The 23464-nt window shown below is 44.6% G+C and overlaps 1 protein-coding gene across 1 annotated transcript; it reads right to left on the bottom strand.

Moving 5' to 3' along the window:
- Positions 1 to 11632: 11632 nt before the first annotated feature.
- On the bottom strand, positions 11633 to 23358 carry ATG12 (autophagy related 12). Its single transcript, XM_054033076.1, has 4 exons — positions 23180 to 23358; positions 22633 to 22769; positions 18058 to 18120; positions 11633 to 17512 (listed from the first exon to the last, which is right to left on the bottom strand). Exons 1-4 carry the CDS (start codon positions 23346 to 23348, stop codon positions 17453 to 17455), a joined length of 429 nt encoding a protein of 142 aa, XP_053889051.1. The 5' UTR covers positions 23349 to 23358; the 3' UTR covers positions 11633 to 17452.
- Between the last annotated feature and the right edge of the window lie 106 nt (positions 23359 to 23464).

The following is a 23464-nucleotide window of genomic DNA, read 5'->3' as shown; positions in this document are numbered from 1 at the left end:
TGGGGCAGGTTGATACCGTGGAACGCCGATTCTGGGCCCGGGAAACAAGCACAGACTGGTGGGACCGCATCGTGCTGCAGGTATGGGACGATTCCCAGTGGCTGCGAAACTTTCGCATGCGTAAGGGCACTTTCATGGAACTTTGTGACTTGCTTTCCCCTGCCCTGAAACGCCAGGATACCAAGATGAGAGCAGCCCTCACAGTTGAGAAGCGAGTGGCGATAGCCCTGTGGAAGCTTGCAACGCCAGACAGCTACCGGTCAGTCGGGAATCAATTTGGAGTGGGCAAATCTACTGTGGGGGCCGCTGTGATCCAATTTGCCAGGGCAATGAAAGACCTGGTGATAGCAAGGGTAGTGACTCTGGGCAACGTGCAGTCAATAGTGGATGGTTTTGCTGAAATGGGATTCCCAAACTGTGGCGGGGCCATAGACGGAACCCATATCCCTATCTTGTCACCGGAGCACCAAGCCACCGACTACGTAAACCGCAAGGGGTACTTTTCAATGCTGCTGCAAGCCCTGGTGGATCACAAGGGACGTTTCACCAACATCAACGTGGGATGGCCGGGAAAGGTACATGATGCTCGCGTCTTCAGGAACTCTGCTCTGTTTCGAAAGCTGGAGGAAGGGACTTTCTTCCCGGACCAGAAAGTGACCATTGGGGATGTTGAAATGCCTATCGTGATCCTTGGGGACCCAGCCTACCCCTTAATGCCATGGCTCATGAAGCCGTACACAGGCAGCCTGGACAGGAGTCAGGACCTGTTTAACTACAGGCTGAGCAAGTGCCGAATGGTGGTGGAATGTGCATTTGGACGTTTAAAAGCGCGCTGGCGCAGCTTACTGACTCGCTCAGACCTCAGCGAAAAGAATATCCCCATTGTTATTGCTGCTTGCTGTGCGCTCCACAATATCTGTGAGAGTAAGGGGGAGACCTTTATGGCGGGGTGGGAGGTTGAGGCAACTCGCCTGGCCGCTGATTACGCGCAGCCAGACACCAGGGCGGTTAGAGGAGCACAGCAGGGCGCGGTGCGCATCAGAGAAGCTTTGAAAACGAGTTTTGTGACTGGCCAGGCTACTGTGTGAAACTTCTGTTTGTTTCTCCTTGATGAACCCTCCAACCCCCCCCCCCGACCCGGTTCACTCTACTTCCCTGTAAACCAACCACCCCACCCCACCCTCCCCTCCCCTCCCGCTTGCAGAGGCAATAAAGTCATTGTTTTTTCACATTCATGCATTCTTTATTAGTTCCTTACAGAGGTAGGGGGATAATTTCCAAGGTAGCTGGGATGGGTGGGGGAGGAGGGATGGAAAAGGACACACTGCATTTTAAAACTTTAACTCTTATTGAAGCCCAGCCTTCTGATGCTTGGGTGATCATCTGGGGTGGAGTGACTGGGTGGACGGAGACCCCCCCACCGTGTTCTTGGGCGTCTGGGTGAGGAGGCTATGGAACTTGGGGAGGAGGGCTGTTGGTTACACAGGGGCTGTAGCGGCGGTCTCTGCTCCTGCTGCCTTTCCTGCAACTCAACCATACGCTCGAGCATATCACTTTGATGCTCCAGCAGACGGAGCATTGCCTCTTGCCGTCTGTCTGCAAGCTGACGCCACCTATCGTCTTCAGCCCGCCACCTCTCCTCTCGTTCATGTTGGGCTTTTCTCATCTCCGACATTGACTGCCTCCACGCATTCTGCTGTGCTCTATCAGCCTGGGCGGACATCTGCAGCTCCGTGAACATCTCGTCCCTCGTCTTACGTTTTCTCTTTCTAATGTTCACGAGCCTCTGCGAAGGAGAAACATTTGCAGCTGGTGGAGGAGAAGGGAGAGGTGGTTAAAAAAGACACATTTTAGGGAACAATGGGTACACTCTTTCATTACAAGGTCGCATATTTCGGCTTGCAGGCAGCCATCGTAGGCCACAGTGTTTTGGCTTTTTTAACCTTCTTAACATGCGGGAAAGGTTGCAAACAGCAGCGCATTTCCCATATCAAGGATGAATTGGGTTGTCCATTTAAAATGGGGTTTCAATGTAAAAGGAGGGGGCTGCGGTTTCCCGGTTATCATGCGGCACAAACACAAGTAAACCACCCCCCCCCACACACACACACGATTCTCTGGGATGATCACTTCACCCCTCCCCCCCACCGCGTGGTTAACAGCGGGGAACATTTCTGGTCAGAATAGCAGGAACGGGCGCCTCTGAATGTCCCCCTTAATAAAATCACCCCATTTCAACCAGGAGAGCTTTCTGGAGATGTCCCTGGAGGATTTCCGCTCCATCCCCATACACGTTAACAGACTTGCTTGCTTTTTTTTTTGTAATGTTTACAAATATTTACAAAGTTACACTCACCAGAGGTCTCCTGTGTGCCCTGAGGGTCTTGGGTGAGTTCGGGGGTTACTGGTTCCAGGTCCAGTGTCACAAACATATCCTGGCTGTTGGGGAAACTGGTTTCTCCGCTTCCTTGCTGCTGTGAGCTACCTACAGTACCTCCATCGTCATCTTCCTCGTTCCCCGAACCGTCTTCCCTGTGTGTTTCTCCAGTGAGAGAGTCATAGCACACGGTTGGGGTAGTGGTGGCTGCACCCCCTAGGATCGCATGCAGCTCCGCGTAGTAGCGGCAAGTTTGCGGCTCTGCCCCGGACCTTCCGTTTGCTTCTCTGGCTTTGTGGTAGGCTTGCCGTAGCTCCTTAATTTTCACGCGGCACTGCTGTGTGTCCCTGTTATGGCCTCGGTCCTTCATGGCCTTGGAGATCTTTTCTAATACTTTTCCATTTCTTTTACTGCTACGGAGTTCAGCTATCACTGCTTCATCTCCCCATATGGCGAGCAGATCTCGTACCTCCCGTTTGGTCCATGCTGGAGCTCTTTTGCGATCCTGGGAGGACTCCATGACGGTTACCTGTGCTGATGAGCTCTGCGTGGTCACCTGTGCTCTCCACGCTGGGCAAACAGGAAATGAAATTCAAACCTTCGCGGGTCTTTTCCTGTCTACCTGGTCAGTGCATCTGAGTTGAGAGCGCTGTCCAGAGCGGTCACAATGAAGCACTGTGGGATAGCTCCCGGAGGCCAATAACATCCAATTCCGTCCACACTACCCCAATTCCGACCCGCAAAGGCCGGTTTTATCTCTAATCCCCTCGTCGGAGGTGGTGTAAAGAAACCGTTTTAAAGGGCCCTTTAAGTCGAAAGAAAGGGCCTCGTTGTGTGGACGTGTCCAGGCTTAATTCGGTTTAACGCTGCTAAAGTCGACCTAAACCCGTAGTGTAGACCAGGCCTTAGACAGGTTCTGCACATATTGCAGTATAATGTGTGAGGTGTTTACAATGCTTGCAACAGCAGCGGTGAGCTGAGCAGGCTTCATGCTTGCCATGCTATGGCGTCTGCATGGGTAACCCAGGAATAAAGGCACAAAATGACTCTCTGCAGTTGCTTTCACGGAGGGAGGGAGGGAGGGGAGACTGATGACATGTACCCAAAACCACCTGCGACAATGTTTTTGCCTCATCAGGTATTGGGATCTTAACCCATAATTCCAATGGGCAGCAGAGACTGCGGGAACTGTGGGATAGCTTTCCACAGTGCACTGCTCTGTGAGTCGATGGTAGCCATGGTAGTGAGGATGCACTCCGCCGACTTAATGCGCTTAGTGGGGACATACACAATCGACCGTATCAAATTGATTTCTTAAAATCGTCTTCTATAAAATCGACCCAATTTTGTAGTGTAGACATACCCTCAGGGGAACTGACTCTAAGCTAGCCCCAACTGGTCAGGACTGGATTTTCCCGCCTTTGGGCTCTGGACATTCCATCCGTTTTCCCACCCAAATCCCTGAAGGTTCTATCACCTCAGACTTGCTTGGTATTTCTATTTGGAACAGTCCAATTTTTCCCGCCTTAACATCTATAAAAGACTGACCCCCTATGTGGATGCGGGGCTGTCCATCTGAACTGTGCCTGTGCGCGGTGCGGTATGGGTCTCATTGTGGTTCTGACCATATCGATGAGAGTGACACCTATCCCGAAGACTCTGGAGAAGACCTTCAACACTTACCTTATCCTGCTGTTCCATCTCCGGAGGGCTTCTCTTCCATGGAGATCACCATCCATCTGTTGGACTCTTCAGAGTTCCTCCTTGACAGCTTTCCACTAGCCTGATGGTCGTGCTCAGGACCTAAACTACCGCACACAATTGAGCAACTAGATTAAGTAGGAAGAAATCAATCTCTGTTATAGGGTACTTGGCCAAGGGAGGAATTTATCTGGATTTGGGCTTTATGCCCCATTGGAAGTCACTGTCACTATTGTTATTGGTTGTAAACCACAAACACAAACCAATATTTCCCCCTTCCCTATTAATTGTATTCTTATCCCTAAAACGCATCTCTTTGCTTTCACCTTACTTACCTGTCTCCTCTTCATTATACACCACACCTTTCCCTCTACCACACCTGATTTAGTCTAAGAGTTACACCTTTCCCCCCCTTTAAAGGCAACACCTCTACTGATCATTATTTACCAATAATATCAAGTCTCTATAAATTCACTCAAGATTCTATATATTTGCAAAAGAGGCATAGCCCTTTCTGCCCAGTCAAGCGCAATATGTGGGTTCTTATCAGTTTAAGATAATGGCCTGGTCTACACTACGACTTTAATTCGGATTTATCAGCTTTAATTCGAATTAACCCTGCAACCGTCCACACAACGACGCTATTTATTTCGATGTAAAGGGCCCTTTAAATCGATTTCTGTACTCCACCCCGACGAGCGGAGTAGTGCCAAAATCGATTTTAGCAATTCAAATTAGGGTTAGTGTGGCCGCAATTCGATGGTATTGGCCTCCGGGAGCTATCCCACAGTGCATCATTGTGACCGCTCTGGACAGCAATCTAAACTCGGATGCACTGGCCAGGTAGACAGGAAAAGCCCCGCGAACATTTGAATTCCATTTCCTGTTTGCCCAGCGTGGAGAGCACAGGTGACCACAGATAGCTCATCAGCACAGGTAACCATGCAGGCTGATAATCGAAAAAGAGCACCAGCATGGACCGTGAGGGAGGTACTGGATCTGATCGCTGTATGGGGAGAGGATTCAGTGCTTGCAGAACTTCGTTCTAAAAGACGAAATGCAAAAACTTTTGAAAAAAATCTCCAAGGGCATGATGGAGAGAGGCCACAATAGGGACTCAGATCAGTGCCGCGTGAAAGTCAAGGAGCTCAGACAAGCCTATCAAAAAACAAAGGAGGCAAACGGTCGCTCCAGGTCAGAGCCGCGGACATGCCGCTTCTACGCCGAGCTGCATGCAATTCTAGGGGGGGCTGCCACCACTACCCCACCTGTGTTCGTGGATTCTGGGTCGGGGATAGTCTCATCAGCGACGCCTGAGGATTCTGCCAATGGGGGAGAGGAGGAGGAGGAGGAGGAGGATGAGCTTGCAGAGAGCACACAGCACTCCATTCTCCCCAACAGCCAGGATCTTTTTATCACCCTGACTGAAGTACCCTCCCAAGCCTCCCAAGCCAGTACCCAAGACTCTGACCCCATGGAAGGGACCTCAGGTGAGTTTACCTTTTAAAATATAAAACTTGTTTTAAAAGCAAACGGTTTTTAATGATTACTTTGCCTGACTTTGCATTCGCGGTCAGTTCAGCTACTGGAAAAGTCTGTAGCTACTGGAAAAGTCTGTTAACGTGTATGGGGATGGAGCGGAAATCCTCCAGGGACATCTCCATAAAGCTCTCCTGGAGGTACTCCGAAAGCCTTGCCAGAAGGTTTCTGGGCAGTGCATCTTTATTCCCTCCTCCATGGTAGGACACTTGACCACGCCATGCTTGCAGCAAGTAATCTGGTATCATTGCCTGACAAAGCCTGGCAGCGTATGGTCCTGGTGTTTGCTGGCATTCAAGCAACATCCGTTCTTTATCTTGTTGTGTAATCCTCAGGAGAGTGATATCACTCCTGGTAACCTGGTTGAAATACGGGAACTTAATTAAGGGGACAGAGGTGGCCGTTCCTACTGGGCTGTTTGCCTGTGGCGGAAAATAAATCCTTCCCTGCAGTTAGCCAAGCGCAGATGGGAAATTGGCCCTGAGTTTTTCGCGTTTGGCTAGCAGGGATCTTCCCTGTTACCAGCCACGCGGTGGGGGGAGGGGTACCGTGATCATCCCAGAGAATTCATGGTGGGAGGGGGGCGGCGGCGGGGGGGGGGGGTTAGTTTGGTGCCTGCAGGGATCTTCCCTGATACCAGCCACGCGGTGGGGGGGAGGGGTACAGCGATCATCCCAGAGAATTCATGGCGAGAGGGGGGGGTGGTTAGTTTGTTTTCTGGTGCTGCTGAATGTTAACAGAAAAACCGCAGCACTCTACTTGCCTGAAGAGGCCCAGACAAGCCCCCCCACACTGCCCCCCCCCAACTGGCTGAGATTGGACACAGCTCGTGTGGAGTGCTGCCACTTCATTTCCCAATTCTGCAGCACTCTACAAGCTATGCTTGGTATGTGGGAAAGGAGGGCGTAGAAGCTTACCATGGCCGCATGCAAGCCGAATTCTGTTGCCCAGACCTGTGATCTCTAGCAGCAAAGCCACAGGCACTCAGCATTAAGAGGCAAAATGCGACCTTGCACAGAAATCACATGTGCTATGTAATGTGAACAGTGTTGGTCACCGTGAAAGAGTATAAGCATTGTTCTGCAAAATGTAGCTTTTAAAACAATTCTCTCTTTTTTCCCCTCCCTACAGCAGCTGCAAATTCCTCAAGCCTCCCTCCTCCATCCCGAAGGTTATCACAGATAAGGCGTCGTAAGAAGAGAACGCGGGAGGACATGTTTTCTGAAATTATGGAATCCAGCCGCAGTGACAGAGCTCATGTGAATGAGTGGAAGGAAACAGTTTCAAAGTATAGGAAAGAAGTCAGTGAACGTGAGGAGAGGAGGGACCAACGTGAGGAGAGGAGGGACGCTCGAGATGAGAGGTGGCGGCAGGAAGACCAGAGGATGAAGGATGCAACGCTGGGGCTGCTCTGGCGTCTGGTGGAGGTTCAGGAACGGCTGCTGGATAACAGACTGCCGCTTCAGCCCCTGTTCCACCCTCCCCCCTCCCCATGTTCCGTATCCTCCTCACCCAGACGTGTAAGAACTCGGGGGGGGGGAGGCTACGTACACCTTCCCATTTCACCCCAGTAGACAGCCCAAGCAAAAGGCTGTCATTTTTTTAACCTTTTCTTTGTGGCTTTTTCCTTCCCAGCAATCCTCCTCCCAAATACCACCCTGGTTCCCTCCCTCTTTTTCTAATCTATTAATAAAGAATAAATGATTTTTAAATGATAGTGACTTTATTTGGTTTGAAAGAAAGCTGGGGGAAGGGGCAGGGTGGGTTGCTTACAGAAAATCAGTCAGTAAAGGGGGAGGGTTTTCATGAAGGAGAAACAAACAGATATTTCACACGATAGCCTGGCCAGCCATGAAACTGGTTTTCAAAGCTTCTCTGATGCACAGCGCTTCATGGTGTGATCTTCTAATCGCCCTGGTGTCTGGCTGCGCGTAATCAGCAGCCAGGCGATTTGCCTCAGCCTCCCACCCCGCCATAAAGGTCTCCCCCTTACTTTCACAGAGATTGTGGAGCACACAGCAAGCAGAAATAACAATGGGGAGATTTCTTTGGCTGAGGTCAGAGCGAGTCAATAATGAACGCCAGCGACCTTTTAAACGGCCAAATGCACATTCTACCACCATTCTGCACTTGCTTAGCCTGTAGTTAAACAGCTCCTGACTCCTGTCCAGGCTGCCTGTGTACGGCTTCATAAGCCATGGCATTAAGGGGTAGGCTGGATCCCCAAGAATAACTATGGGCATTTCAACATCCCCAACGGTTATTTTCTGGTCCGGAAAGTAAGTCCCTTGCTGCAGCCCTTTAAACAGAGTAGTGTTCCTGAAGACGCGAGCGTCATGAACCCTTCCCGCCCAGCCCGCATTGATGTTGGTGAAACGTCCCTTGTGATCCACAAGTGCTTGCAGCACCATTGAAAAGTACCCCTTGCGGTTTATGTACTCGGTGGCTTGGTGCTCCGGTGCCAAGATAGGGATATAGGTTCCGTCTATTGCCCCACCACAGTTAGGGAATCCCATTGCAGCAAAACCATCCACTATAGCCTGCACATTTCCCAGAGTCACAAACTTTCGTAGCAGCACCTGAGTGATTGCTTTGGCTACTTGCATCACAGCAGCCCCCACAGTAGATTTGCCCACTCCAAATTGATTCCCGACTGACCGGTAGCTGTCTGGCGTTGCAAGCTTCCACAGGGCTATCGCCACACGCTTCTCAGCTGTGAGGGCTGCTCTCATCTTGGTATTCTGGCGTTTCAGGGCAGGGGACAGCAAGTCACAAAGTTCCATGAAAGTGCCCTTACGCATGCGAAAGTTCCGCAGCCACTGGGAATCGTCCCAGACCTGCAACACTATGCGGTCCCACCAGTCTGTGCTTGTTTCCCTTGCCCAGAATCGGCGTTCCATGGATAGAATCTGCCCCATTAACAACATGATCTCCAAAGCACCGGGGCCCGTGGTTTCACAGAATTCTGTATCCGTGTCTGTGTCCATGTCCTCATCATGCTGCCGCCGCTGCTGCCTCCTCGCCTCGTTTCTCTGGTCCTGGCTGAGCATAAACTCCACGAGAACGCGCGAGGTGTTTACAATATTCATGACTGCTGTCTTGAGCTCAGCGGGCTCCATGCTTGCTATGGTATGGAGTCTGCAGTGTTCACCCACCCAGGAAAAAAGGCGCGAAAATGGTTGTCTGCCGTCCGTTGCTTTCATGCAGGGAGGGAGGGAGGGAGGAGGTGAGGCTGTACCCAGAACCACCTGCGACGATGTTTTTTGTCCCATGAGGCACTGGGATCTTAACCCACAATCCCAATGGGCGCGGGAGACTGCGGGAACTATGGGATAGCTATGGAATTGCTACCCACAGTGCAACGGTGCAGAAATCGACGCTAGCCCCGGTACTTGGACGCACACCACCGAAGTAATGTGCTTAGTGTGGCCGCATCCATTTCGACTTTATACAACCTGTTTTTCAAATCCGAATTATCTAAATTCGGATTAATCCCGTAGTGTAGACATACCCAATGTGCCTCAAAGATTCTGGGAATACCACAGAATTCACTGTAAATAAGCAAACAGGTATATACAGTATGAAACATTTTATCAAGCAGATAATAAAAATGAACATATGTAAATAATATGCTACAGAGAATATTTCCTTATAAGTAGATGGTATTCTCCAGTAAGGCTCCAAAGCACTACATCTTACAATGTTGCTGTAATGTTTTGGACCCTTAATGGAGAATACTTTTTTTAAAATAAGGGCTGTACTAATAAAATTGAAAGTATTTTGATTTACACCACACAAATGTCTGTGCCTTTTATCTCACATAAGGGTCTGCTCTAAATTCCTGTGGATGTCATTTACATAATGTATGATCCATTCGGTGAGAACCAGAAGCAAATGAAGCATGTCAGGGACTGTTGCAAGCATAATTAAAACTCTACTATTCAGAAATATATAACAAACATCACAAGCATACTCAGTCACATAAGGAAACAATCACGCTATGAAACATATACGTCACATAGTGTGTGTTGTACACGCTTCACTAAGTCATGCTATATGTTGAATCATGTATTGCCCATTGAAACAGATACATTCACATTGATATATGCACTGCTGAGCGAAGCAAATTGGAGAGTTGTGATTTTCAGCTCCAGGCCTGCCCCCAGGACTATCCATAGCCATCAGTTTGTGCTCAGTCTGGGGATACATTATCCTGCTGGAAGTATGTGGTAAACCTTAGGTTTTCACTTATGTTTTTTTGTTTAATTAACATTGTGAGAAAACACATTTTTAAATAAGATATTCCACTCTCTCAATTTGCAACAGTTAAATAATGAGAAAATCAAATCTCCCTAAGCCTTCTCTCTAGAATAAAAACAAGGAGTCTGGTGGCACCTTAAAGACTAACAGATTTATTTGGGCATAAGCTTTTGTGGGTAAAAACCTCACTTCGGATGCATCCGAAGAAGTGAGGTTTTTACCCACGAAAGCTTATGCCCAAATAAATCTGTTAGTCTTTAAGGTGCCACCAGACTCCTTGTTGTTTTTGTAGATACAGACTAACATGGCTACCCTCTGATACTTTCTAGAATAGTTAGTGTGTGGTCTTCTATTTGGAGCCCCTCTTCTCTGCTTTGCAATTTTGCTGTTTTAGAAATTAACTTCTTCCTGTGCATTCCACTTCCCAGAGAAGGCAAGGATTATTAGCTCCGATACCAAGCCTAGAGAGTGTCAGATTTTTTCCCCCCATTTTAACTTCCCATATTGATTTTTCATTTTGATGTAGAAGTTGCAACTTTGATCTATTGTTTTGATATTTTTATGCTGCAGCACACCACACCATCTTTCAATACAGATATTTAGCAATTATATATAAAGTTTATTTAGATTAAGTTGACAGTTGTGAATGGGTATTCCGTAAGAGCCTATGAAGCAGGCAAGCTAATGTTAACTCACTTCTACCTGAGTCCAGTAGGTCAAACTCATCTGCTTAATTGATTTACATGGAGATTGCCCCAGGACTGTGGTAAATTTAGCGATGGAAATTATATTACTTTATATTATGTGTACTGTACCTTTAACTACCTAAAGACTATTTACGGACAGGCAGCCATCTCCTGTTCTGGCAGAGGAGACACACAAACATATTGTGCTCTCTCATGGGGACTTTACTTTTGTTCCTTCTTAGTGGTCTTTGATTAATATAAAAGTCACTTATGCTGAAAGTATATCTTTGTTCTTTGCATATGGAAAAACATACAAAGTTTAACACTGACTAACTTGCAGCTCGTGCTGTTATCAAGGCTGATAACTTTGCTAGCCATCCTCATCAATGATCCATGGACAAGGAGCATTCCCCATTTTTTGGGGTCATTTTTCTAGAACCACACTTTAAACAGGGTTGAGAAGATCTTTGCTCAAGTTGGCACTGAGTTGACATTAATACTTATAGACCAGTTGATTCTACACCTCTCTATTAAGAAGGTTGTAATTGAGGCAATTCCAGTTTCATTCAGTACCTCTGATTACCTTGTTTGCTATTCATTTAAATTAGTTTATATTTAATTTAAAAAACTAAATAGTACAACTTAATTTCTTATATAAGAAAATACTTATGGAATATTCATTCATATATTTTGACAAAAGGCAGGTGGCCATACTGATTTTCTTAGGATACAGGAGCTGGTAGAGGATGTATAGGGCTGTTCAGGAAGCTTTAAAAGGTTGACAGGAAATTACTCCTTCACCTAGTCAGAGGGTGGGTAGGTACTGCTTTTATCACTGCTTCTTTTTAAGATGTGAGAGGCTGTAAGGGGCAATCATCAGATGATTGGAATTCCAGTAGCATCAACAAGCTGACAAAGAGGATCTAGACTTCATTAGCTGGAAACTGAAATTATTTAGGAGTTGTAAGGAACAAGTTAGGTCCCTGGAGTCTGCATAGGGAGGAAGCAGTTGCTAGGCACAGAGTGAAATGTAGCATTTCTGTTAATTTGGAAATAATAAGAGGAAATATAAAAATACTTTACACCTTTAATAACACATTCAGAATATACTAAACCAAATGAAGTAGTTTAGACATTTACATCAACATTACCATCTGTGCAGATATAGCTGAAATACTGCACTATCAAATACTATTCCCGTAAGAAGTGACAAGGGGGAAAAATGGTACAGAGACTGTCACAGCAAGGCAAGATCAGATTATATTACCCTGATGCTGTATACCAAGTGAACTTCCATAGTCAGAACTACAGTTTAAAGCAACAAACAAGTTGACTAGGAAACAGTGAAAGTCAAATTTGATTTGACACTTGTCACACTTTTTTAAACTTTTCATAGATTCTAAGATCAGAAGGAACTATTATGATCATTTTGTCTGACTTCCTGCTTCATACATTTCATTCTGTAATTCACCCTATAATTCTACATCAAGCCCATAATTCCTAATTGAGCTGGAGCGTCTTAGAAAGACATTCAGTCTTGACTCAAAAACTTCAAGTGATGGAGAATCCATCACATTCCTAGATAAGTTGTTCCAATGACTAATTACCCTCTTGGCTAAAACTTTACACCTTATTTTTAGTCTGAGTTTGTCTAGTTTCAACTTGTAGCCATTGGATCTGGTTATACTTTTGCCAGATAGTAGTCTGGATTGAAAAGCCTTATATCAGAACCTTTTCCCTATGGACCACGATGAAGTCACCACTTAGCCTTCTCTTGAATAAACTAAATAGAATTTCTTCTCACCGTGAGGCAAGTTTTCCAGACCATTCACGTAGAGCTCTTTTCTGAACTCTGTCCAATTTGTATTTTTAAAGTGTTGACACCAGAACTGAAAACATTATTCCAGTAACTATTTCACTAATGCTACACACAGTAGTAATACCACCTTTTCCTTACTTCTACTCTATATTCCTCTGCTTACACATCCAAGGATCGCACTAGCTATTAGCCACCACATCACATTAACAGATTAAGTTCAGTTGATTATTTACTGTGGCCCCAAGTATTTTTTCTGAATTACTGCTTTCCAAAATACAATTCCCCATCCTATAAGTGAGACCTGCATTCTTTGTTCATAATGGTATGTATGACCTTATACACCTTTGGCTCCCCTTTAGCTGTGTAAAAAACAGCAAACAAAAACATCATGTTGTTCAAGGTTCAAGTGAACCCAGTTTACCAAACAAACCAGATTGTTCTGTAGAATTGAGCTGTCATTATTTACCACTTTGTGTCACTTGAAAATTTTACCAGCAATGATTTTATATGTTCTTGCTGATCACTGATAGAAATATTAAATAGCTTAGACCAAGAACAAATTCCTGGATGTACCCCGCTAGAAACACCCCCTTAGACGCCTCCCTATTTACAATTACTTTTTAATATTTATCGGATATTAAGTTTTTAATTCATTAATAGATCTATGGATTAGGTATAGTGGTATTTATTAATATCAGAATATACATGAGAGAGTCATTTGACTTACACGCATCTATGTATAACATGTAGGTATAGTTACTATATCAATAGTTACCTCTATCAATTCAGCTTTTAATGTCATAAAAAATAGTTTGACAAGATGTACTTGACATAAAACCATCTTGATTGCATCAATTATACTACCATTCTTTCTTTCTTTCTTTATTTTTTAACTGATTGCATCCCGTATCAGCCTTTCCATGTTTTTGCCTTGGATCGATGTCAAGATAACTGGCCCATAGTTACTATGTAGCCTTTTTTTTTTTTTTTAAAGTTTGGCAAGACATTAGCTTTTTCCCAGTCTCTAAAACTTCCCCAATGTTCCAAGATTTGTCAAGAATTAACATTACTCAACAGTTCTTCAGCCAATTTTTTTTAAACTCTTGAATGAAAGCTATCTAGTTCTGTAGATTTAAAAATGTGTAGGTTAACACATTAAATATTAAATTCATATCAGTTTCCAAATTATTTTGTCAGTTTTTCTGATATTTTTAGCCAAAATTTGAGAATAGAAGTAATTTCAGCATACAACCTAGTACTTGTTGGTCCAGATACATGAAACTGCACAGTAATGCCATGACGCCCATAAATTGCTCAGGCAGTCACATGACTATTGTATTTTCCTTCCATGCATTAAATGAACTTGGATTTTGAGAGGCTATATTACCACAGATACAGTTCTAGTTAATATAGTTTATGAAATGTATTTAAATAAGAAAAATGAAAATATGCATATTTTCTCTTACTTCTATTACAGTTTATCTTTTTTTCCCCACTCATCCTACAACCCAAATGGATTCTAACGTTTTATTTACCCACACTGGTGAACACTCTGAGAGGTGGAGATTACCCATAGCAAGAAAAGGTGCATAATCAAGCTCCATGTGATTAAGAGCTTTAGGACTGGGCCATGATGTGTAAGATTTCCCTTAATTCCTCACAGATTAAGTCTGCCACCCCATCCTAGTGTGATGTCAATGGTCCCAGTCATCAACCTTCATGGTTTAATTTTATAATAAACCCTATCTAGTTTAAAAATATTTCAGTTTGTCACCTCTCACTCATCACATTTCATGATAAAGAAACTTTATCACTATTCTTATTTCCTTTACCATCTGTTGCCCTAGACTGTACTCCCTCCAATTTAGCTATGTATTTCTTCAGTTATACTGCATTAATTAACTCAGTGTCATTTAAACTATACATAGCTGAGATTATTTTACAATTCATATTTCACCTCTTGACTAGATGCCTGATCTATCAAAATTATCCTGCCATACAGTTACCTCCCGTGTTTCTTAACCACGTCCTTCATTTTAGGCTCATCTGCAAATTGAGATATTACACATTATATTTAAATTGGTTTAGTCAAAGCTATATTTACTGTGGGGTTTCATTCCTTGCCAGATTCCACAGACCACACACTTCTGACTCAGATTCTTCTACCTGCTAGCCATTTATTCACTCACCTTAATAAGCTATGTGACTCACCTTTAGGAAGTTTATACAATAATCCATAATTTCAGACAGACTCAGATAAAGAATTTCCCCTTTTAGGGAGGAGTTGCTATCCTGAATGGTGGCATATGGATCACTGGTAATCTTCAGAGTGCTTTATTGTGGTCAATGGAGAGCTGGCCACTTGATCACTGCTAGAAGCAGCTGAAAAGAGGACCACCAAGAAGCCTCCCGGCTGTACCCTTGAAGCAAAATGCTGGTACATGTGAAGAGCTGTACTGAAAGGAGATTAAAAGACTAGCACTACCTCTCAGTGCCAGAAAGACAGAATAAGAATGAATTCATAGGAGAGGAACCAGAGCGAATAAGGGAATCACCCTAGACCCCACCAGTTCAGAGACAAAAAACTAAACATATTTTTTAGCTAACAAGTGGGGGAAGAAAAGAACAACTGTCTAAGTCTATAAAAAGTGCAAATGCAAGGACAAACAGGAATGATTTAGTGTGGTTGAATGGACCTGCCAAGTCCTGAGGAAAAGCACATTTTATCTAAATAAATGAGATCTACCCCCTACCGCATCTTGGCAGGGGGTAGACTAGATGATCCTCACAGTCCCTTTTAACCCTATGATTCTAAATTTGAAATAGGACAAAACTGAGCAAATTAATACATATGTTGAATGCAAGGAAACAGACACCTAACAATGAGGTCTATTACCACTGTAAAATAGCCCCCGAGGAAGCAAGAGAAGCCCCATCCCTTGCTTCATTTAAAACTCAAAAGGATAAAACTGATAATGCAGCAAGACGAACAATCCTGCAGTGGTAGGTGGATGGATAAGATGACTTATATCTCTTCCGCCTCTCATTTCTATTCTTTCCTTTTCTGCTTCTCGCATCATTCCACATGTCCATATGCACCACACCAGTAGTTTGATTAATTAAAACAACTGAGATGAACAGGCTCAGTCTAAAACTAATTAGAGAGAGCCAGGGTTGTGGTTGGCTAAGAGATAAACCACATTGCCACATAGAAGCCACAAGCTTGAGAGAAACCTAATCAAATGTGTTTAGCAGGCAAAATGGGAATACAAAATCACTTCCAAAACCTATTGAAAAATGTGCAAATCTTTTTATCGTCAAGTACCCTCTAGTGGCTGTTCAAGGTTACAATTGCTTCAGAGCAACCCAATAGTTGGCTCTGAAAGAACAACAGGAATTTATTTTTCTGGTTTTGAATTTTAATCAAAGGGGCACTCATTTAACTGTTTTAGAATGTTTTTGTATTTATTGGAAGACGCCATTTCATAAATAAGGAATTATAAACTTGTGTGCATCAGTTTTCTAAAAATATAGTAATTATTACTAAAATAATTCATTTGGAAACAGATTTAGAACACACCTATTCATAATCCTTCAGAATTCTGATTGTCTAAATATAGACAGACACTTAAATACTCAACACATTTGCATAAATTAGAGATGGTTGCAACTTGGTTAGCTGAAATCAAAGAATTTTGATTTAGCTTTCAACATGAAAAAAGAAATATCGAGTTTATTAAAACAGCCTAAATAGAACAAAAATTATGCATGCAGAGGTTATAGCCACACTTTTGGGTAGCATATATTAGCAAGCAGCCAAATTTACAATTACATATTAATAGATTAGCAGACTGCGGATAATTCTTTAGTTTTCCTTCATGTTAATAAAAAGGGGAAGTGATTTGGTAGAGGAACCTGATTAAGCCTTTGCCCATCCCCTAAACAGAACTGTTTGGCAAGGCTCCTTTCCCACACAGGGTAGATGTCAGTGCATGGGTGGGATGGAGACTCAGTATCCTTCTTCCCGTTATTGTGATAGGAAGTCCTTTTCTTTCAGGAGAACCATTTCCTGTGATTACTTTGTGACAGTTATCAAAATATCCCAAAGTGGTGTTCCATTTCTTTTGATGGAACAGTGACAATACAGCAGATGAAGCAGGGGATGAGGAGCATAAGTGGAAGTATGCTTATAGTAGGCTTTAGACATCCAACATTTATTTCCATGAAACTGAAAGAGTCAATAGCTGGGTCACTCTCTTTCTGCTGTTGCTGGTAGGTGAGAGCTGCCAGGGACATTTTTCCAAGTATATTATAGCTTTGGTGAAAATATTAAACAAATAGGAAAAAGGTAAGAAACATGTGTCCTGCTATTGCTAAAGGGAAAAATTAAAAAAAAAAGGTTCAGGAAACGCAGCTGTATCAAATACTCTCATAGCTTAAGGTGTGAGAGAGTATACAGTATGAAAATACTCCTTTTACCTTGTGTACAACTGTTTATATATGTTACTTATGAGACAAACCTATAAAATACTTGCCTGAAGTGAGGCGTAAGTGAGACACTACACATTCAAAGTAAAGACTTCACAACAGGTAAGAGATTAAACTGCACATAATAGAGATGAACATTATGTCAGAAGTAAACTGAATCCCCGTGCACAAGTGCAATAAGTACCCTTCCTAATAAAGGAAAGCTATATCCTCAATACAGTATTCAGAGCAATGGAGAGTTATGCAGTTCACAAGACATGAAATAATGTCCTTTCATATGTGGCAACCAAGGAGCTCTGCAGCAGGAAAGATGGCTCTATTCTACGGATGGCACATGCAATTTTTTCCCCCACACTACAAATGACACAAGGAAGAAAGGCTACTCAGCCACGTAATTCTATGTAGCTCTTCTTTTATGCAAGTCATCTGCATCATTTTGTAGATAAATGCACAGAATAAAATAAATTCATAGGCAGTAATATACAATTCTCTTCAGCATGTCCATGGGCATTGTTTCTGAAGATTATCAGAGGCCTTTTCCTTTCTGAAGGCCAGTCCTGGGCATCAATGGCTGCTTACCATTCATCCCCACGCTTGAGATTTGCAGTAATGCAGTACAAGTTTGCCATCACTTCCAAAACACTACAGGGAAAAGAAAAGGGAGTGGAGAAAGAGAAAACATAAGAACATAAGAATGGCCGTACCGGGTCAGACCAAAGGTCCATCTAGCCCAGTATCCTGTCTGCCGACAGTGGCCAATGCCAGGTGCCCCAGAGGGAGTGAACCTAACAGGCAATGATCAAGTGATCTCTCTCCTGTCATCCATCTCCGTCCTCTGACAGACAGAGGCTAGGGACACCATTCCTTACCCGTCGTGGCTAATAGCCATTAATGGACTTAACCACCATGAATTTATCCAGTTCTCTTTTAAGAAAAGCAACAAGGGGTTAGATTACCAATGAAGCAGTCCATTCATGAATTAAACTATTACTATTGGACAAACGCATCATGAAACAGTGTCGCCTGTTAATACATTCATGCAATGTTATCCATGATGTTACAGAAATTCATGATGTTACCACTTTGGGCATGGCAGGCATATAGCAGATTTAAAAAGGCAGACAAGGGTACAGACAGTTTCTACTAAACAAATATTAAGAAAGTACAACACTCAAAACTAAAGTCACCTCATAGAGTGTCCCGACTTCCTGGTCTGGAGAAGGAGCAAAGGACTGATTCACATATATAAACTGTGAGGGAAGAAAACAGAAGGTGAAAAAATCTGCCTGGTGAGTTATCTTCCTATCTACGAGGAGCACCTCTTTGACCCTATGGCCCTGTCAGGGATGGGGTGAAGGTTACCTTCTGTTCACAGTATTTACCTCTCTTTACACCTTCAAAGTTCTGCACAGAGCCACCATCATTTACAGAGAGAGGTACTGCATGGAACCTAGAAATTCTGTTCTTTAACTGGCCAACTGGGTCTTTGCTGAAATAATGTGAGACAACCTTGCTTCCCCAGGTCTGAGCATGCTACGCCATTCGTACTAGGACCTGCAATCAAGCACTTGTCTTGCACACCTGCAATCAAGCACTTGTCTTGCCCATGGTCTAGTCCTCGCTCTTTTGCTTTGAATATCCAACACCAAGACCTCCTGTCTACTGCAAAATTTTCTTGCATCGAACATACCCATGGAAACTTATCTAGGGGTGAAAGTAACATACAAGTCTTACTGGTACTTTCAGGGCCTTGGAGGGGAAGGGGCTGGAGGGGGGTAAGCCTCCCCCAGCCAGCCAGCCCTTCTGCGCTGCCCAGCCTGCAACGCCCGGGGCTCTGGCGGTGATTTAAAGGACCTGGGGCTCCGGCCGCTGCCAGGGTAGCAGCAGCCGGGAGCCCCGAGCCCTTGTAAATTGCCAGGCCCCGGGGCAGCTGCCTATTTTGCCCCCCCCCTTCCCTCTCTAGTGAAGGCCTGTTAAATTGACAGCAGAATGCCCTCCGGTCAACTTCAGTACTCCACCTCTCCGAGAAGAGTAAGGTAAGTTGACAGGAGAGTGTCTCCCGTCGACAAAGCGCAGTGAAGACACCGCGGTAAGTTGACCTAAGCTACATCGACTCCATTTACGTTATTCACGTAGCTGGAGTAGCATAATTTAGGTTGACTTATCCCACTAGTGTAGACAAGACCTAAGTACTGAAAACTTCTAAGGGTACATCTACACTACCGCTGGATCAGCGGGTAGTGATAGATCTATAAGGGATCGATTTATAATGTCTAGTGTAGACGATAAATCGATCCCCGATCACTCGGCTGTCGACTCCTGTACTCCACCACGGCGAGAGGCGGAAGCGGAGTTGACGGGGGAGCGGCAGCAGTCGACCCTGTGCTGTGAGGACGCGAGGTAAGTCGATCTAAGATACGCAGCTTCAAGCTACGAGAATAGCGTAGCTGAAGTCGATGTATCTTAGGTCAATTTCCCCCCCCAGTGTAGACCAGGCCTAAGTATATTAAAAGAAAACCAGGAACTGGCCTCCAGGGGAACAAGAGTGTCTGAGACTGATGGTAAGACCATAGATGTATGTATCTATATTATTACACTGGTCTACAATTTTTGAGAAGTCGTCTGCTTCAGAGATAAAATGTGCTATTTATTATGTATTTTGATGTGCTGAATTCAAATATGACAACTAAAACAACTGATTGGCTACTGTTTCTAAGATATTTAAGTTTTTACATTTTATGTCTATGTATATTGTGTAGATAGTAGAGTTTTAATCATAAATTGTAAACCTAGGTCTTTTCATGTGTTTATGGTTGCTTTACATGATAATATTTCACCTGTCCTGTTTATGTAACACTTTAAAAATCAGCAAAAGGGTTATATAAATAAAATTTATTATGAAACAAAAGGCAAAAAACTATTATGTACACAGTTTAGTCCTATTCAGTGTCTACTCGGCGCTTCTTGGCTTGTCTCTTGTATTCATTAAACGGAGCATCTCTTGTCACTGTCCAGCAATAGTCTGCAAGCATTGATGGGCTCCATTTGCCCTGATGGCATTTCTCCATTGTTGCAATGTCCTGGTGAAATCACTCGTCGTGCTCGTCGCTCACTGCTCCGCAGTTCGCTGGAAAAAAATCTAGATGAGAGTGCAAAAAATGTATCTTTAGTGACATGTTGCAACCAAGGCTTTTGTATGCCTTGAGGAGGTTTTCCACCAACAACCTGTAGTTGTCTGCCTTGTTGTTTCCAAGAAAATTTATTGCCACTAACTGGAAGGCTTTCCATGCCATCTTTTCCTTGCCACGCAGTGCATGGTCAAATGCATCATCTCGAAGAAGTACACGAATCTGAGGACCAACAAAGACACCTTCCTTTATCTTAGCTTCACTTAACCTTGGAAATTTTCCACGGAGGTACTTGAAAGCTGCTTGTGTTTTGTCAATGGCCTTGACAAAGTTCTTCATCAGACCCAGCTTGATGTGTAAGGGTGGTAACAAAATCTTCCTTGATTCAACAAGTGGTGGATGCTGAACACTTTTCCTCCCAGGCTCCAATGACAGTCGGAGTGGCCAATCTTTCTTGATGTAGTGGGAATCTCTTGCACGACTATCCCATTCGCAGAGAAAACAGCAGTACTTTGTGTATCCAGTCTGCAGACCAAGCAAGAGAGCAACAACCTTCAATCGCCACAAAGCTGCCACTGATGTTGGTCATAGTTTATGCACCTCAAAAGCTGTTTCATGTTGTCATAGGTTTCCTTCATATGGACTGCATGACCAACTGGAATTGATGGCAAAACACTGCCATTATGCAGTAAAATAACTTTAAGACTCATCTTTGATGAATCAATTAACAGTCTCCACTCATCTGGATCGTGAACGATGTTGAGGGCTGCCATCACACCATCAATGTTGTTGCAGGCTACAAGATCACCTTCCATGAAGAAGAATGGGACAAGATCCTTTTGACGGTCACGGAACATGGAAACCCTAACATCACCTGCCAGGAGATTCCACTGCTGTAGTCTGGAACCCAACAGCTCTGCCTTGCTCTTGGGTAGTTCCAAATCCCTGACAAGGTCATTCAGTTCACCTTGTGTTATGAGGTGTGGTTCAGAGGAGGATGGGAGAAAATGTGGATCCTGTGACATTGATAGTTCAGGACCAGAAGTTTCATCCTCTTCCTCGTCTGACTCAAGTGAGAATGATTCTGGTGCATCAGGAACCGGCAGTCCTTCTCCGTAGGGTACTGGGCGTATAGCTGATGGACTGTTTCGACAATGCACAGTCCACTTTTTCTTCTTTGACACACCTTTCCTAACTGGAGGCACCATGCAGAAGTAACAATTGCTGGTATGATCTGGTGGCTCTCTCCAAACCATTGGCACTGCAAAAGGCATATATTTCCTTTTCCTGTTCAACCACTGGTGAAGATTTGTTGCACAAGTGTTGGAGCATATGTGTGGGGCCCACCTCTTGTCCTGATCTCCAATTTTGCAGCCAAAATAAAGGTGATAGGCTTTCTTAACCATAGTGGTTATACTGCGCTTTTGTGATGCAAAAGTCACTTCACCACAAACATAGCAGAAGTTATCTGCACTGTTCACACAAGTACGAGGCATCTCTGCTCACTTTGGCTAAACAGAAATGTGTCCCTTTGCAAAATCAAACACTGACAAATAAGAGAGCACGACACTGTATGATTTCCAGAGCTGATATAGGGCAATTTGTTCAACAGAGTGATGTAAGCTTCGTTGTGATTGCCTCATCGATGACTTCTAGGAATAACATGATGCAATTCATATCATGTATGACGCAATACCAGCTTCAGATTGCATCACTCATTGTTTTGCCTAAAAAGCAAGTACTGTCCAAACCCAGTCATAGATTTATTCATAGATCCAGTCAAAGATGTATTTTAGTCATTTCTGGTTTAAATTGAGATCCCTTCCCTTTATAACTCACTTATCCTCCGCCATTCCCAAGTCAAGGGTCGTATATACTGACCCAATAGCACATCTTGAAAACTAGTGCCAGTCAACAATTTTAAGCATCATTTTCGTTCTCAGTGACCCAGAATTAGTGAAGTTTGACTAAATTTATTTCAGAAGCATTTTGGCTGTAGAGCAGTGTTATTTATCACTTGTATTACCATAGTGCCTAGGAGCCCTGGGACCTCGGTGTGCTAGGCACTATACAAATACATAAAGAAATGCAATAGCTTTTATTTAATAGGAGGTTTTTGAGATATTTTTCCTGTATGCACTACACAATGTGTGTTTTCCTTATGTTTTATTATATATGTATTCCACTTCCTGTTAGACAGCCGAGTTTGTGCTTAGCATAGTTAGGCTAACCTCACAGCTATGTCAATGGAAAAATGCTTCTGGTAAGGTAGCTAACTTTGTTTTTGGAACTGGTGTTCCTACACTGATGGGAAAAAAACTCTTCTCTAGTGCAGGCTGTGTCTACACTCTAGGGTGATGCTATCATAGTTATGCCGGTATAGGCTCCATAGTCAGCAAGTACAACAAGCCCCTTTTGTTCTCAAGTACCCTGTGGAGAGTTAGCTCATCACCATACAAAGCAACTTACACAATTAAGAAGCAGGCAACATGATGCCATCACTGATCGCAGCCTTGCCAGCTCCACACGTCCCGCACTTCATCACCTAACTGCTATCCCCTTTTTCACCCTGACACCAAGCAGCCCTAGGACCTGCCGCTTCTTTCCCCAGCTTAGAGGATACAGGTCACGTACCAGCTGGTCCGAGGCCACCAGCTTGAGGAACTTTTTGATGAAGTCAACGAGCCCCTGGATGGTGCGGGTCCTCTCCACGGTCCACTTCTTGGTCTTCATGATCGGCGTGTCCCCCACAGCCTTCAGCAGGACGTCAACTAGGGCGAGAGCAGAGACTGAGCGCGGTGGAGGGGGCGCGAAGGAAACCAGCCGCTGCGCACCTGGGCAGAGGCAGGAGCCCCGCCCCAAGCCATAGGCAGGCCGCCTCAGAGACAGCTCAGCAGCTACAGCCCCAGCCCCAGCCCCGCCCAACCCTTCGTGCCGGGAGAAGCTATTAGCCGCTGTCCTACCCGCGGCCGGGAGATACCAACGCGCCCGTACAACAGGCCTGGAGCATTTCCTCCCCTCCCCCGCCGCACACGATCGTATCCTCTGCCTTTTCCTAATTGGTTAAGCTAGCTGAAGTAGGCGGCTCACTCTTTCCCCCGATTGGCCAAAGCACCTGGCAATCAGAGCGATCGACCGTTCTCACCCCGCCCCCCAGGGCAATAATTCCTTTTCCTATTACTTTTCTTCTTGGAGTCCTCGGCAGGTTCCTCGGTCACCGGGGAGCCGGCTGAAGGGGGAGCCGGCTCGGCAACCCCCACCACAGCTCCCCTATCCGGTGGCTCTTCTCCACACTCGTTTCGGCTACCGTCCTGAGGAGAGAGAGGTAGCTGCTCCTCCACTTCCGCCATACTGCTTACAGGCAAGTAAGGGCGGACGTGACGTAAACCATATTAACTCCTGGCAGTGGCCACTGAGAGCACGTGACCGTAGGGTACTACTCCTGGCGGATGTTGACACTCTCAAT

The sequence above is a fragment of the Malaclemys terrapin genome, chromosome 6, assembly GCF_027887155.1.
Source record: "Malaclemys terrapin pileata isolate rMalTer1 chromosome 6, rMalTer1.hap1, whole genome shotgun sequence".
NCBI lineage: Eukaryota > Metazoa > Chordata > Testudines > Emydidae > Malaclemys > Malaclemys terrapin.
The sequence above is the reverse complement of the archived record's forward strand: the minus strand, read 5'-3'. Positions and strand labels throughout refer to the sequence as shown.